General features: G+C 52.5%; 5 protein-coding genes across 5 annotated transcripts; 3 read left to right on the top strand and 2 right to left on the bottom strand.

Moving 5' to 3' along the window:
* Positions 1-629: 629 nt before the first annotated feature.
* CKM354_000412400 (uncharacterized protein) lies at positions 630-2,763 on the top strand (the record flags this gene model as incomplete). Its single annotated transcript, XM_044799352.1, has 2 exons — positions 630-1,291; positions 1,344-2,763. 2 exons carry the CDS (start codon positions 630-632, stop codon positions 2,761-2,763), a joined length of 2,082 nt encoding a protein of 693 aa, XP_044655287.1.
* An 833-nt stretch (positions 2,764-3,596) lies between these two features.
* CKM354_000412300 (uncharacterized protein) lies at positions 3,597-4,641 on the top strand (the record flags this gene model as incomplete). The annotated part of the gene is made up of 4 exons (XM_044799351.1): positions 3,597-3,894; positions 3,957-3,994; positions 4,060-4,534; positions 4,589-4,641. 4 exons carry the CDS (start codon positions 3,597-3,599, stop codon positions 4,639-4,641), a joined length of 864 nt encoding a protein of 287 aa, XP_044655286.1.
* Positions 4,642-4,861: 220 nt separating this feature from the next.
* Positions 4,862-5,272, bottom strand: CKM354_000412200 (uncharacterized protein; the record flags this gene model as incomplete). The annotated part of the gene is made up of 1 exon (XM_044799350.1): positions 4,862-5,272. The coding sequence occupies one exon, from the start codon at positions 5,270-5,272 to the stop codon at positions 4,862-4,864; it is 411 nt and encodes a 136-aa protein (XP_044655285.1).
* A 1,233-nt stretch (positions 5,273-6,505) lies between these two features.
* CKM354_000412100 (uncharacterized protein) lies at positions 6,506-10,594 on the top strand (the record flags this gene model as incomplete). Its single annotated transcript, XM_044799349.1, has 1 exon — positions 6,506-10,594. One exon carries the CDS (start codon positions 6,506-6,508, stop codon positions 10,592-10,594), a length of 4,089 nt encoding a protein of 1,362 aa, XP_044655284.1.
* A 95-nt stretch (positions 10,595-10,689) lies between these two features.
* CKM354_000412000 (uncharacterized protein) lies at positions 10,690-12,505 on the bottom strand (the record flags this gene model as incomplete). The annotated part of the gene is made up of 4 exons (XM_044799348.1): positions 10,690-10,862; positions 10,973-11,670; positions 11,962-12,096; positions 12,147-12,505. The coding sequence occupies 4 exons, from the start codon at positions 12,503-12,505 to the stop codon at positions 10,690-10,692; spliced, it is 1,365 nt and encodes a 454-aa protein (XP_044655283.1).
* Positions 12,506-12,666: the final 161 nt, after the last annotated feature.

Below are 12,666 nucleotides of genomic sequence, written 5' to 3'. Positions count from 1 at the left end.
CGTGCAGCAACATGGAGTGGGTACGGGTTTCAGACTGGGCACGAGGCCGGTGCAGCACACGCAGCGCAGCAGGGTGCCACGGGAAGACGTCGTTGCAGCCGGAGCGCAGACGAGGTGTATTGTGTACGCGTCGTGCAGCAGAATTTGAGTGCAGAATATGGCTGAGTGGAGTCTGGGTGGATCGCGCTCCGCGCCATTCAGGGTGAAGTCAATTGTGCCGTTGTCGAGAACCACAGCTCGCACAACCTCGTTTCGCCGTCTTCATCTCCAGTTCGCTCGTTGTCGCTCGTTGTCGTCGTCGTCGTCGTCGTCGTCGTCGTCGTCGCTGTCCTTCTCCTTCACGCCTGCGACTGCCGCTGCTGCGCTTCCGCTGCCTTTGCCACCAAACGACCGCATACCACACGCGTCTATCCCCGCCGTCCACGCGACCTCTGGCCCTGCTTCACACATCGATCTCGCCGCTTTCCTGGTCTGGCCCGCTACCCTAATAGGCTTTCTTCACTGTATCGCAATCACACTCACAGTATTGTACCGGACAACACATGCAGTTGACATAAACTGCGCTTCGAGGCCCCTGGTGCAAATCGCTCTCACCCAGGCCTGGTCCAGCCGCTCGCACCCCGTCGGCCATGGACAGGCACAACCCGCCGCAGATCAGGCTGAATTCGGGCGCCGGCGACATCCTCCATATCAACACAGACGTAGGCGCAGACTCACGTCCACATCTTGCCACACGACAACCCTCATCGCGATCGCTCACACAGCCTGGCCGGTCTGGTACCGCGCAGTCGTTACGAAATGCCGTGAGCGGCAACTCCCTATATTCCTCCGCTGCTCCAGCAGAGTCGGCAGAACTATTGCTACCTCCGCGCAAGAGCAAGGCACGACGATTTCGAGACGATGACAGCCCCATGCGATCGCCCTCAGAGAGTGGCTTTAACAGTAGGAGAACATCGTGGTCTTCGGAGAGCGCTGGGAGTCGGGATAGCAGATATGGAGGGCCTTTTATCTCGCCTTTCGACGACTCGCGAGCACCGAGCAGAGCTGGTAGCGATGAGGGGGTAAACACGCAGACTGTGAGCGAAAAGTTCAACATACTTCCAGGAGCGGGGCTGTTACTATTTCCCGAGGACGTGGAAAAGGATGACTATTTGCATAATCCAGACCCAAACGACAAGGATGACAGGCTCAGATGCTCCGACTTGCTTCACAGAAGAGGTGCCGTCAATTTGGGCGGGCTGGCATTGATCACCATTGGGATATTGATCTTGTTCATCGGATATCCGATTTTGTGCGCTTCCCTCTTAAAGCTACAAGCATGTGCTGTCGCTAACATCGTCTAGGACGTTCGTACAGAGCAAGCTGGAACCGCAGGGGACCTCATGCTCCAAAGACCCGCTGTGTATCTCAGACAAGGAGCCATATCTGAAAAACGTGCGGAGGGGTCTCATAGATCCGGACACCCCAGAAAGTGCGAAGACTCGCAAAGGTGACAACGGCAAGGAGCAGCAACTCGTCTTTAGTGACGAGTTCAATGACAACGGACGCACATTCTACGACGAAGACGATCCGTACTTCCAAGCCATGGACTTTTGGTACGGTGTGACCATGGACCTCGAATGGTACGATCCCGACGCTGTGACCACCGGAAATGGCACACTCAACCTCAAGTTCGACGCTTTCCAAAACCACAACCTCAACTATCGATCGGGTATGTTGCAGTCGTGGAACAAACTCTGCTTCAAGGGTGGTTATTTGGAAGCTTCCATATCTCTTCCAGGACGCGGCGACACGATCGGGTTTTGGCCAGGTTTCTGGGCCATGGGAAACTTGGGCAGGCCTGGTTACGCTGCAACAACAGACGGGATGTGGCCATACAGCTATCACGATGAGTGCGATGTGGGTATCACCCCAAATCAATCCGATCCAGATGGGCTCAATTACCTTCCTGGAATGAGGTTACCCGCGTGCACTTGCAGCGGCGAAGACCATCCCTCTCCCGGCAGAAGTCGAAGCGCCCCAGAGATCGATGCCATTGAAGCGTCTGTGGAGTACTTGGATCCTCCAGCAGGAGCTGCCATCGGTGCTGCTTCTCAATCTTTCCAAGTGGCGCCATTCGACCTGTTCTACCAGCCACAGTCGGACTGGATGGAGATTTACGACTATCGCATTACTGAAGCCAACGCGTACCAGGGAGGACCGTATCAAGAAGCCATCTCGGCTCTTACCGCACTGAACAATAAATGGTACGATGGAAATGCATACCAGATCTATGCATTCGAATATGAGCCCGGCGCAGATGGATATATCACTTGGTATGTGGGCGATGAGCCCACGTGGAAGATCGAAGGCAATTCCGTCGGGCCCAATGGCAACATCGGCCAAAGAGTGATCCCCGAGGAGCCCATGACAATCATCGCGAACTTTGGAATGAGTAACAGTTTCTCAGCCGTCAATCTTACTGGCCTGGCCAAGTTGTTCCCTGCCACAATGCGAATTGACTACATCCGTATCTACCAGAACGAAGGCGATGAGATGACTTGCGATCCTGTTGGGTATCCCACCACAGAATACATCAAAAATCATCCGGAACCATACGTCAACATCAACATCACGCATTGGGAGCAGGCCGACTACGACTTTCCAAAGAACTCCTTCATGCACGGCTGCAAGGCAGAGACTAGCAAACCGAAAGAGAAAAAAGCCAAGCGGTCTCACGAGTCCAGTTCAGCGAAATGGAGGAGTAAATGGCTTTGGAGCTGAGAGAATCTCATGACGTGAGCTCAGAATTACGCGACCACGGCCTGGAGAGACTAATGACTTGGAGCGCGCTATTACTAATTTGCATTGCATTGCATTCATCAGCGGCATTGTAATCTTCTTTCCTGGAGCGGCATCTTGGTAACAGCAGACTGCTTTGGATTGTCCGAAGGGTCTGCTCGGGACGCGTACCGCTGCATCCTGGTGTTGATTGTACGATTATGCATCTTTGGCTGCTTCATCGTGGATATGATTCGGCGAAGGCGGACTGCAAAAAGAATTTCGGATTTCTTGAAGCATGGCATGAGGGGATTTCAGGGCGTTTGGCAAGCAGGGGCTTGGGACTAGGGGGCAATGAAAACGAGGAACACGTCCACAGCAATGAGCATTTTCACACGGGAGCCTTTATACTAGATTCTTGGATTCATCACAGTTGGAAGGAGGGATGGGACTGCACGAGTGGGATCTGACTGCACATAATGAAGGGCCAGATGTTGGACGAAGTTACTGTACTTGGCTCGCAAGATGTGGTGAGAGTCGGATAGCTGCATCATGGAAAAACGAATGATCTCCCATTTGATGTGGATGCGGATGATATGCCTCAGCGCGAGGTGCTCCAAGAAGTCCCAGTGGCAGGATGACTCGTCTCAGAACTGAGTGTCGCGATGTCGAATCGCGTGGATCTCGCCCACTTCACAGGTGCTGCAGCCTGTCACTTCGCGCGTCCTTCGAATACCAGAGCAGAGCAGGCAAGCTTGAGCTCGAGCTTCTCCTCCACAACGCTGCACTTCTCGGTACAGCGTTGAACCCCGAAGCTACCTAAAACAACCACCATCATGCCTTCCGGTCGTCTATTGAATCGTGTGGCGATAGTGACAGGTTCATCGTCTGGCCTAGGCCGTGCAATCGCACTTCAACTCGCTGCGGAAGGGGCCAAAATATGCTGCGTTGACCTCTATGAGAATCCGCGCAACAAGACCAATGCTGCTACCGGCAAAGCGGACGACTTCAACAATCGCACTGATGGAGAGACGACAGTCCAGGAATTGCATCGATTATATGGCGAAGAAAGGGCGATCTTCGTTCATGCGAATATGACTAAGGCTGAAGATGTAGAACGGATGGTGACTCAGTGTAAGAGAGATTGTTCCATGACACCAGAGCTTAACATGACAATTGATTGATGATTCTCGTAGGCGTGGAGAAATACGGCCGCATCGATATCTTATGCAACGTGCGCCTCCTCAACTCACCTACACCCTAACTCTCCTCACTAACAAAACCCCCTCCACCGAGCAGAACGCCGGCATCTCAATCGAATCCACACACCCAACCCCTCTCCCAATCCACCTCCTCCCCGAATCCGACTGGGACCTCACCATGTCCATCAACGTCAAATCCATCTTCCTCGGCTCAAAATACGTCCTAACCCAAATGCTCTCCCAACAACCCCTCCCTTCCCCCTCCCACTCCCGCGGCTGGATAATTAACACAGCCTCCGTTCAAGCCCTAGTAGCCTACCACAATACCCCAGCCTACTGCGCCTCCAAAGGCGCCGTAGCCCAACTAACAAAACAAATCGCATTAGATTACGCAGAGCATAAAATCCATGTGAATTCGATTTGTCCTGGGTTTTTGAAAACGGCTATGACGCAGAATTTGCAGAATGATCCGATTAAAAGGGAGGAAATTGATAAGGCGCATCCGTTTGGGGGGATGGGGAATGTGGAAGATGTGGCGAAAGCGGTCTTGTTTCTTGCGAGTGATGATTGTGGTAAGTTTGCGTTCCCTCGTCATTCAATTTTTGGCTCTGACTGCATTCGATCAGCTTGGGTCACGGGTGTTAATTTGCCTGTTGACGGGGGATATATGATTACTTGAGAGGGGGAAGATGTGGTGTTCAAGACGTCTGATGGATTCGACAAAGTCTTTGATTTTATTCGCCCATTGTAGGTTCAAAACCAACATGCCAAGCCCCAGTGCCATCCTTTGCACTGGAGAAAGTCTCTCTTCAGCCTCATTCATTAGCAAGCATGCCCCTGGAACGTGCTCTCGAACGACTATGTCCGAGCCTCAAGAACGCGTAACCGCAGCTGATCTTCTACAGCTTCCAAGTGCTTCCGCCACTGGCAGATTCTTGCTCTGCTTCGCCTTCAACGAGTCGTAGAGTCTCCTCCAAAACCAAAAAGTCCCGTTCCATCATCTCTGCCCAATTTTGCAGATCACCAAATTCGTTGAGGCCTTTGGTGGTCTTGTCGAGGTCTTTTTGCCACTTCGCGCTTTCTTTGGCCAGCGCAGCAGTCTGTTTTTTCAGTTCTGCTTCTTGCTTGGCGATTGCAGTGGCGTTGGCGTGGATGTCGGCTGCCCGACGCTGAAATTGGCTGTCGTAGTGTGAGCCAGCAGATTCAAGAGATGCGACGACTGCTGCGCGAGCTTCTTCTTGCGCTCGAGAGCTGTCGCTAGCGACGGCTGTGGAAGAAGCGGTGGAGCTCGACGCCATGGTTGTAGACATTGTCGCGACCGGATTAAGCCTGATGTGTTGTGTGTCCCGATTGTGCGGAGGCAGTCCGTAGATACTAGAGTCCAAAAGCGGAGCAGTTCTTGAGGTACATGCTTCCCAGTTCCGCCAGCTCATCGGGTCGTGGGCAGTAGTGGAGCCTGCCCAGCTTCATCTGACCTCGCAGGTGGTACCAGTCAGCTGAACGGCGCTGCTAGAGCAGCGGTCCGGCACCTGTAGGAGGACGAAAAGAAGCTCTGACTGGCTGGAATACCCTCCGGGCCAGCATGCTGAACGGCAACGGCCAAAGCAGTGGTCGAGGTCGTGCAAGATTCGGCGCAGCTCTGACGTGTTCACTGAGGTACCTGCGCTAGCTTGAGAGGTCTCGCTCTTGTAGAGACTGTCACGTATATCGACTTGGTGGTGAATCCAGCATAAGCCCTCGTTGCGAGTGAGAAGTTGCCGCACAACCTACCTTTGAGCGAATATCGACCAGGGCTTGTCAGTGCCAGACGTGCGAAGAGCTCGTAATCGGTCGTGAATGTCTCGTGGACGGTCTAGATGTGGCAATGCTCAGTGTAGATGGCAGTGTGTTGACGCGACCGTGCAGTAGAGCAATGGCTTTTCGATGGAGCAGAGCGGGAAATCCTGGAGCTTTTCTCCGTCTCGCTGACAGCTCAGGTGATAGTGAGGCGGTATGGGAGGTATGGAGGATGCTTGTGTGGTGCATATCCATCCCACACATACCTTGGCCGAGTATGGGCTAGTCGGAGACGACCGACAGCAGCGCAATCTGCACTGGCGGGTCGCACTCCTTCATGTCCGGCACTCGACGCCCGGCGGTAGAGCAGGCGAGTATCGAGAATGACACCGACAGTGGACGTACTCGGTGAGGGTCGCTGCTGTCCAGAAGCGGCGGCGAGGAACGATGGCAGACCCTGCGCGGCGGGTGTCGCGAGCCGAGCAGCTCCACTCTGGCACGCATCGCATGTCGCCGCCGTCCTGGGAACTGTGTGCAACGCGTGTGGATGCGATAGGCGTCGTCCACAGCACACCAAGATTCGCTGATTATTGTTGTAGGTGAGAGCGCAGTGTTCCCTTGTCTTTCCTCAAACTCTCCTGTGCTCTCCCTGATCTCCCTTCCACAAACGGCGAGGTGCCTTATCGCCACACTCACCACAGTCCATGACCAGCACAGCACCGTGAGCTGCTCCTTACGACAACCACCTCAGCAGCGGCGGGCAGACCATGGCGCCCGGCCTGGTCGAACCGCAGCCAGCGGTCGAGCCTGCTGCCCAGCGATCGCTCTCCTCCACCACCGAGCACTACGACGATACCCTGCGTTTCTACCTCAATGGGACCAAGGTCACGCTCGATGAGGCTGATCCGGAAGTGACTCTGCTGGAATATCTGCGAGGTGTGGGCTTGACGGGCACGAAATTAGGCTGTGCTGAGGGAGGCTGCGGAGCCTGCACCGTTGTTGTTTCGCAGTACAATCCAACAACGAAGAAGATCTATCATGCTTCGGTCAATGCGTGCATCGCCCCGCTAGTCTCGGTCGACGGCAAGCATGTCATCACAGTTGAGGGCATTGGTTCGGTGAAGAAGCCACATCCTGCGCAGGAGCGGATAGCAAAGGGCAATGGCAGCCAATGCGGCTTCTGTACGCCCGGCATCGTGATGAGCTTGTACGCTCTGCTGCGTAACAACGAACAGCCTTCCGAGATCGAGGTCGAAGAAGCATTCGATGGCAATCTGTGCAGGTGTACAGGCTATCGACCAATTCTGGATGCCGCACAGACCTTCAGCGGCACCTTAGGCTGTGCGAAAGCCCAGGCCAACGGTGGCTCAGGTTGTTGCATGGAGAAGAAAGGCACAAATGGAGCAGGTGGTTGCTGCAAATCTGGAGACACGGGCGACGATCAGCCGATCAAGCGCTTCACGCCTCCAGGCTTCATTGAGTACAATTCCAATACCGAGCTCATATTTCCGCCAGCGCTCAAGAAACATGAGTATAAGCCATTGGCTTTTGGGAACAAGAAAAAGCGTTGGTATCGTCCAGTGACAGTCCAGCAGCTTTTGGAGATCAAAAGTGTCTATCCTTCAGCCAAGATCATCGGTGGTAGCACAGAAACACAGATCGAGGTGAAGTTCAAGGCTATGCAATACACTGTGTCTGTCTTTGTGGGAGATATTCCAGAACTACGTCAATATGAGTTTCACGATGATCATGTTGAGATTGGTGGCAACATCACCCTCACCGACCTCGAACATCTCTCACTCGAAGCAGCCGACCGTTACGGCGAGAAACGCGGCCAGCCTTTCGTAGCGATCCACAAGCAGATCAAATACTTCGCCGGTCGTCAGATTCGAAATGTCGGAACGCCTGCAGGAAATCTCGCAACAGCATCCCCCATCTCCGATCTCAATCCCGTCTTCCTTGGTACAAATGCAACGATCGTTGCAAAGTCGCTTGACCAGACAGTCGAGATCCCGATGACCGAGTTCTTCAAAGCATACAGAGTAACTGCGCTGCCACCAGACGCAATCATTGCCAGTATCAAAATACCCGTGTTCCAAGAGAAGGGCGAATACATGCGTGCCTACAAGCAAGCTAAGAGAAAGGACGACGATATTGCGATTGTCAACGCCGCCTTGCGTGTCCATCTTGACGACGACAACACTGTGAAGAACTCGAGCCTTGTGTATGGAGGCATGGCGCCCATCACTATCGGCGCGAAGAACGCAATGGCATATTTAGAGGGCAAGATCTTCACGGATCCTGCAACACTGGAAGGTGTCATGAATGCGCTTGAGCAGGATTTCGATCTTCGATTTGGCGTCCCCGGAGGCATGGCAACCTACCGCAAATCACTTGCACTCGGCTTCTTCTACAAGTTTTACCACGAGGTATTGGCTGCTTTGAATCCGGCAGATGCTGAGCTCGACCAAGATTGCATCCCCGAAATCGAGCGCGAAATCTCCAAGGGCCAGAAGGACCATGCTGCTGGCAAAGCTTACGAGCAGAACATATTGGGTAAAGAGAAGGAACATGTCGCTGCACTGAAGCAGTCTACTGGCGAAGCCCAGTACACTGATGATATACCCGTGCAGAAGAATGAGTTGTATGGATGTCTGCTGCTTAGCTCCAAGGCTCACGCGAAAATCGTCAACATCGACACCACTGCGGCGCTCGAGCTGCCTGGCGTCGTTGACTATGTTGACCATCGGGATCTTCCGAATCCAGAGGCCAACTACTGGGGTGCTCCGAATTGCGATGAGACGTTTTTCGCTCTAAATGAAGTATTCACCGCCGGTCAGCCGATTGGAATGATCCTCGCCACTTCCGCGAAGCGTGCTGAAGCGGGCATGCTAGCGGTGAAAGTAGAGTACGAAGAGCTACCCGCCATATTTACAATGGAGGAAGCCATCGCCGCCAACAGCTTCTACGATCACTATCACTGGATCAAGAATGGAGATGTTGACAAGGCTTTCGCAGAGGCTGATCACGTCTTCAGTGGTGTTGCTCGCATGGGTGGCCAGGAGCATTTCTATCTCGAAACAAATGCTTGTGTGGCAGTGCCGAAACCCGAAGATGGCGAGATGGAGATTTTCAGCTCAACACAGAACCCCACAGAAACACAAGCATACGTTGCGCAGGTCACTGGCGTAGCTGCAAATAAGATTGTGACCCGAGTCAAGCGTCTAGGAGGCGGCTTCGGCGGAAAAGAAACACGCTCAATACAGCTCGCTGGTATCTGCGCTACAGCAGCGAAGAAGACTGGTCGGCCTGTGCGATGTATGCTCAACCGTGATGAAGACATCATGACTTCTGGCCAACGGCATCCATTCCTGTCACATTGGAAAATCGCCGTCAGCAAAGATGGCAAGCTGCAAGCGCTCGACGCGGACGTATACAATAACGGCGGCTGGACGCAAGATCTGAGTGCTGCTGTGGTCGATCGTGCGCTGAGTCACGTTGACGGAGTGTACAACTTCCCAAATGTCTTTGTGCGTGGGCGCATCTGCAAGACGAATACCGTATCGAATTCTGCGTTCCGAGGCTTCGGTGGACCTCAGGGCATGTTCATCATCGAGACTGCCATGGAGGAAGTCGCGGATCGTCTGCAGATTCCGGTCGAGAAGTTACGAGAGATGAACATGTACAAAGCGGGCGAGAAGACACATTTCCGACAAGAGCTGAAAGACTGGTATGTGCCACTGATGTGGGATCAAGTCTGTGAAGAATCAGATTGGGAACTTCGAAAACAAGAAGTCGCCGCTTTCAACGAGAAGAGCAAGTGGAAGAAGCGTGGACTGGCTCTCATTCCCACCAAATTCGGCATCTCCTTCACTGCGCTGTTCCTCAATCAAGCCGGTGCTCTGGTACACATATATCACGACGGAAGTGTTCTTGTTGCACATGGCGGTACAGAAATGGGCCAAGGTCTACACACAAAGATGACCATGATTGCTGCCGAAGCTCTTGGTGTACCTCTGGACAACGTCTTCATCTCCGAAACCGCAACCAACACCGTCGCCAATACCTCTTCCACCGCAGCATCAGCATCCTCAGACCTAAACGGCTACGCCATCTGGAACGCCTGCCAACAAATCAACGAACGCCTCGCACCCTACCGCGAAAAATTCGGCAAAGACGCCACAATGAAGCAGCTGGCTCACGCAGCCTACTTCGACCGCGTCAACCTTTCCGCAAATGGTTTCTACAAAACTCCCGAAATCGGCTACGTCTGGGGCGACACCACAAGTGAAAAGACGCACATGTTCTTCTATTTCACCCAAGGCGTAGCAGCAGCAGAAGTCGAAATCGACACTTTGACCGGTGACTGGACGTGTCGGCGAGCAGATATCAAAATGGACGTCGGTCGCTCGATCAATCCTGCAATCGACTATGGACAAATCGAAGGTGCTTTCGTACAAGGTATGGGATTGTTCACGATTGAAGAATCCTTATGGCATCGTGCCAGTGGACAGATTTTCACAAGAGGACCTGGAGCGTATAAAATTCCGGGTTTTAGGGATATTCCGCAGGAGTTTAATGTTAGTTTGTTGAAGGATGTGAATTGGGAGAATTTGAGGACGATTCAGCGTTCACGAGGTGTGGGGGAGCCGCCGCTGTTTATGGGTTCTGCGGTTTTCTTTGCTATAAGGGATGCGTTGAAGGCTGCGAGAAAGCAGCATGGTTGTGAGGAGGTTTTGAGTCTGATCAGTCCGGCGACTGTGGAGAGGATTAGAGTGTCGTGCGCGGATCCGATTATCAAGAGGGCGGAGGTTAAGCCGCAGGAAGGGGAGAAGAGTTTCTTTATCAATATATGATAGCAATGTACAGTCATGAGTATGATTTATGAGAATTGTAGACGTTCGTTCAATTCTGCTTTTCGGGATCACAGGACGAGCATATGTGACCATAACTAGCCCAAATTCTTGCTTCTGCGCTTTACTTTACACATCAAACCCGTCTGCTTAACAAACCAATAATCATGTAACTCCCACTCCTTCTCAGGATCCGTAAGTTCAAAATCAAATTGTCGATATAACTGAGGCACCAATTTACTCATTTCCAGCAAACTGATATTCTTCCCCACTGCTCGTAGTGATATTCGTTAGCGACGAACCACGCCATGCCACCAGAAGTATCAGAGAAAAACAAGAAAGCGGGAAAAGAACAGAAAAAGAGCAAGAAAATTTACTCACAACACGTCCTCGCCCCAGCCCCAAACGAAAAATCATTCCGTTCCATTAATTTCAATTCCTCTGGAGAAGCTTCCAACCACCTCTCCGGTCGAAATTCATAAGCATCAGAACCATAAACTTTCTCATCGCGTGCCATGACCCAAGGGTTTGCGCCGATGATTGTACCTTCTGGGAGGAAAATTCCAGTACCTTCGATTTCGAAACCTCCGGGTGGAACGACGCGTTCGAGGAGGAGACCTACTGCGGGATGCATTCGTAAGGCTTCGCGAATGACGGCTTGGAGGTATGGGAGGTTCTGCGCTTCGGAGAATGTTACGGGGTCGGAGAGTTGGCCGTTTCGTTCTGCGGAGTCGAGTTCCGAGAGGAGGGTATCGTGGGCGCGCGGGTTGCGGCAGAGATTGTAGAAGATTGAACGGAGGGAAGCAGCTGTTGTGTCGCTGCCGGCGAAGATGTTGCTTGTGGCGTGGCTGAGCATTCGAGAGTCGGAGATGAGTTCTTCACCGGAGTCTTTTGTGCGTCTGAACCGGTCGAGCATGTCTTTGAGAGGGACGGTGTTGAAGTCTTGGGATGAGTAGCGTTGGAGTTGTTTGGCGGCGAAGGCGACGATGTATTTGCTTGTGTTCATTATGCGGAGGGAGGGAATGAGGTTGGCGAGATTTGAGACGAGGGTGCTGCCGAAGAGGTATTTGTGGAGGTATCTATTTGGTGGTATTAGTGGGAGAGATTTGAGTGTCTCTGATCGGCCAACGAGCCTCGACTCTGGCCGTTTTGGAAGTGGTGGCCATGGCTGCAGCTCGATAGTTCAGAGAAATGACCGTGTCTACCTCTGGATGCAACTACTTCTGAGTGCAACCGCAGGTCGCTAAGTCAATCGGCAATGCATTTCATGGATCCAAAGCGAATCTGGTTAGGCGCTTGCACTCAGATGTAGTCGCGTTCAGAGGTGTCCACGGTTAACAGTGCGGTGAGACTGGCACTCATATACTTACGGTGCTTGGCCAATCACGCTGTTATACATGAGTCGACCTTCAATCGATTCAATAATCCGATCGATATCGCGTTCCTGCTCCATGAATCCAAGAGTATTCGAAAACGTGATGGACGTTATCGTATCGAATGCATACCTAGATACCAGGTCAGCCATTAATCAACAATACTCATCACGCATCAATACCAATGCAACCAAGTTCCAAGATCAATATCCTGCCCAACAAGACCATTGAACTTTTGCACAATCGTTGCCGAACAAGCATCATTCATCGGCTCCAACTCCTTCAACGTACTCAAAGCGTAAGCGTTCGCGATAGGACGTCGGATACCTCTGTGCGCCGTGCCATCTCGTTCCGAGAATACCGTGCTCATCATCCCAGTCGGGGTCTTGATATCGAACGGCAGGTAAAAGTTGGATTTCATAAATTTGCTGCCAATGCCATAGACCGGCGGTATAAGTGCAGCATCGCTGAACATGACATGATTGGGACCAATTCGCACTAGCTTTCCATATTTCTTGTGCAGTTGGAGATGGTATTCCATTTGTCTTCCATGGGCGCAGCTTATGATCCTATCGAGGTCGCTGAACGAAGCAAGAAACGGTCCTGGGATGTGCTTCAAGCCTGGTCGAAGGCGGACGCGGACAATGTAGGCAATGCTGCAAAGTACGATTCCGGCAAAAGTGTATGGAAGCAGTGTCCATA

The sequence above is a fragment of the Cercospora kikuchii genome (assembly GCF_019650295.1).
Source record: "Cercospora kikuchii DNA, contig_00002, whole genome shotgun sequence".
In the NCBI taxonomy this organism is placed as follows: Eukaryota; Fungi; Ascomycota; class Dothideomycetes; order Mycosphaerellales; family Mycosphaerellaceae; genus Cercospora; species Cercospora kikuchii.
This window is presented reverse-complemented; position numbering and strand designations above follow the sequence as displayed.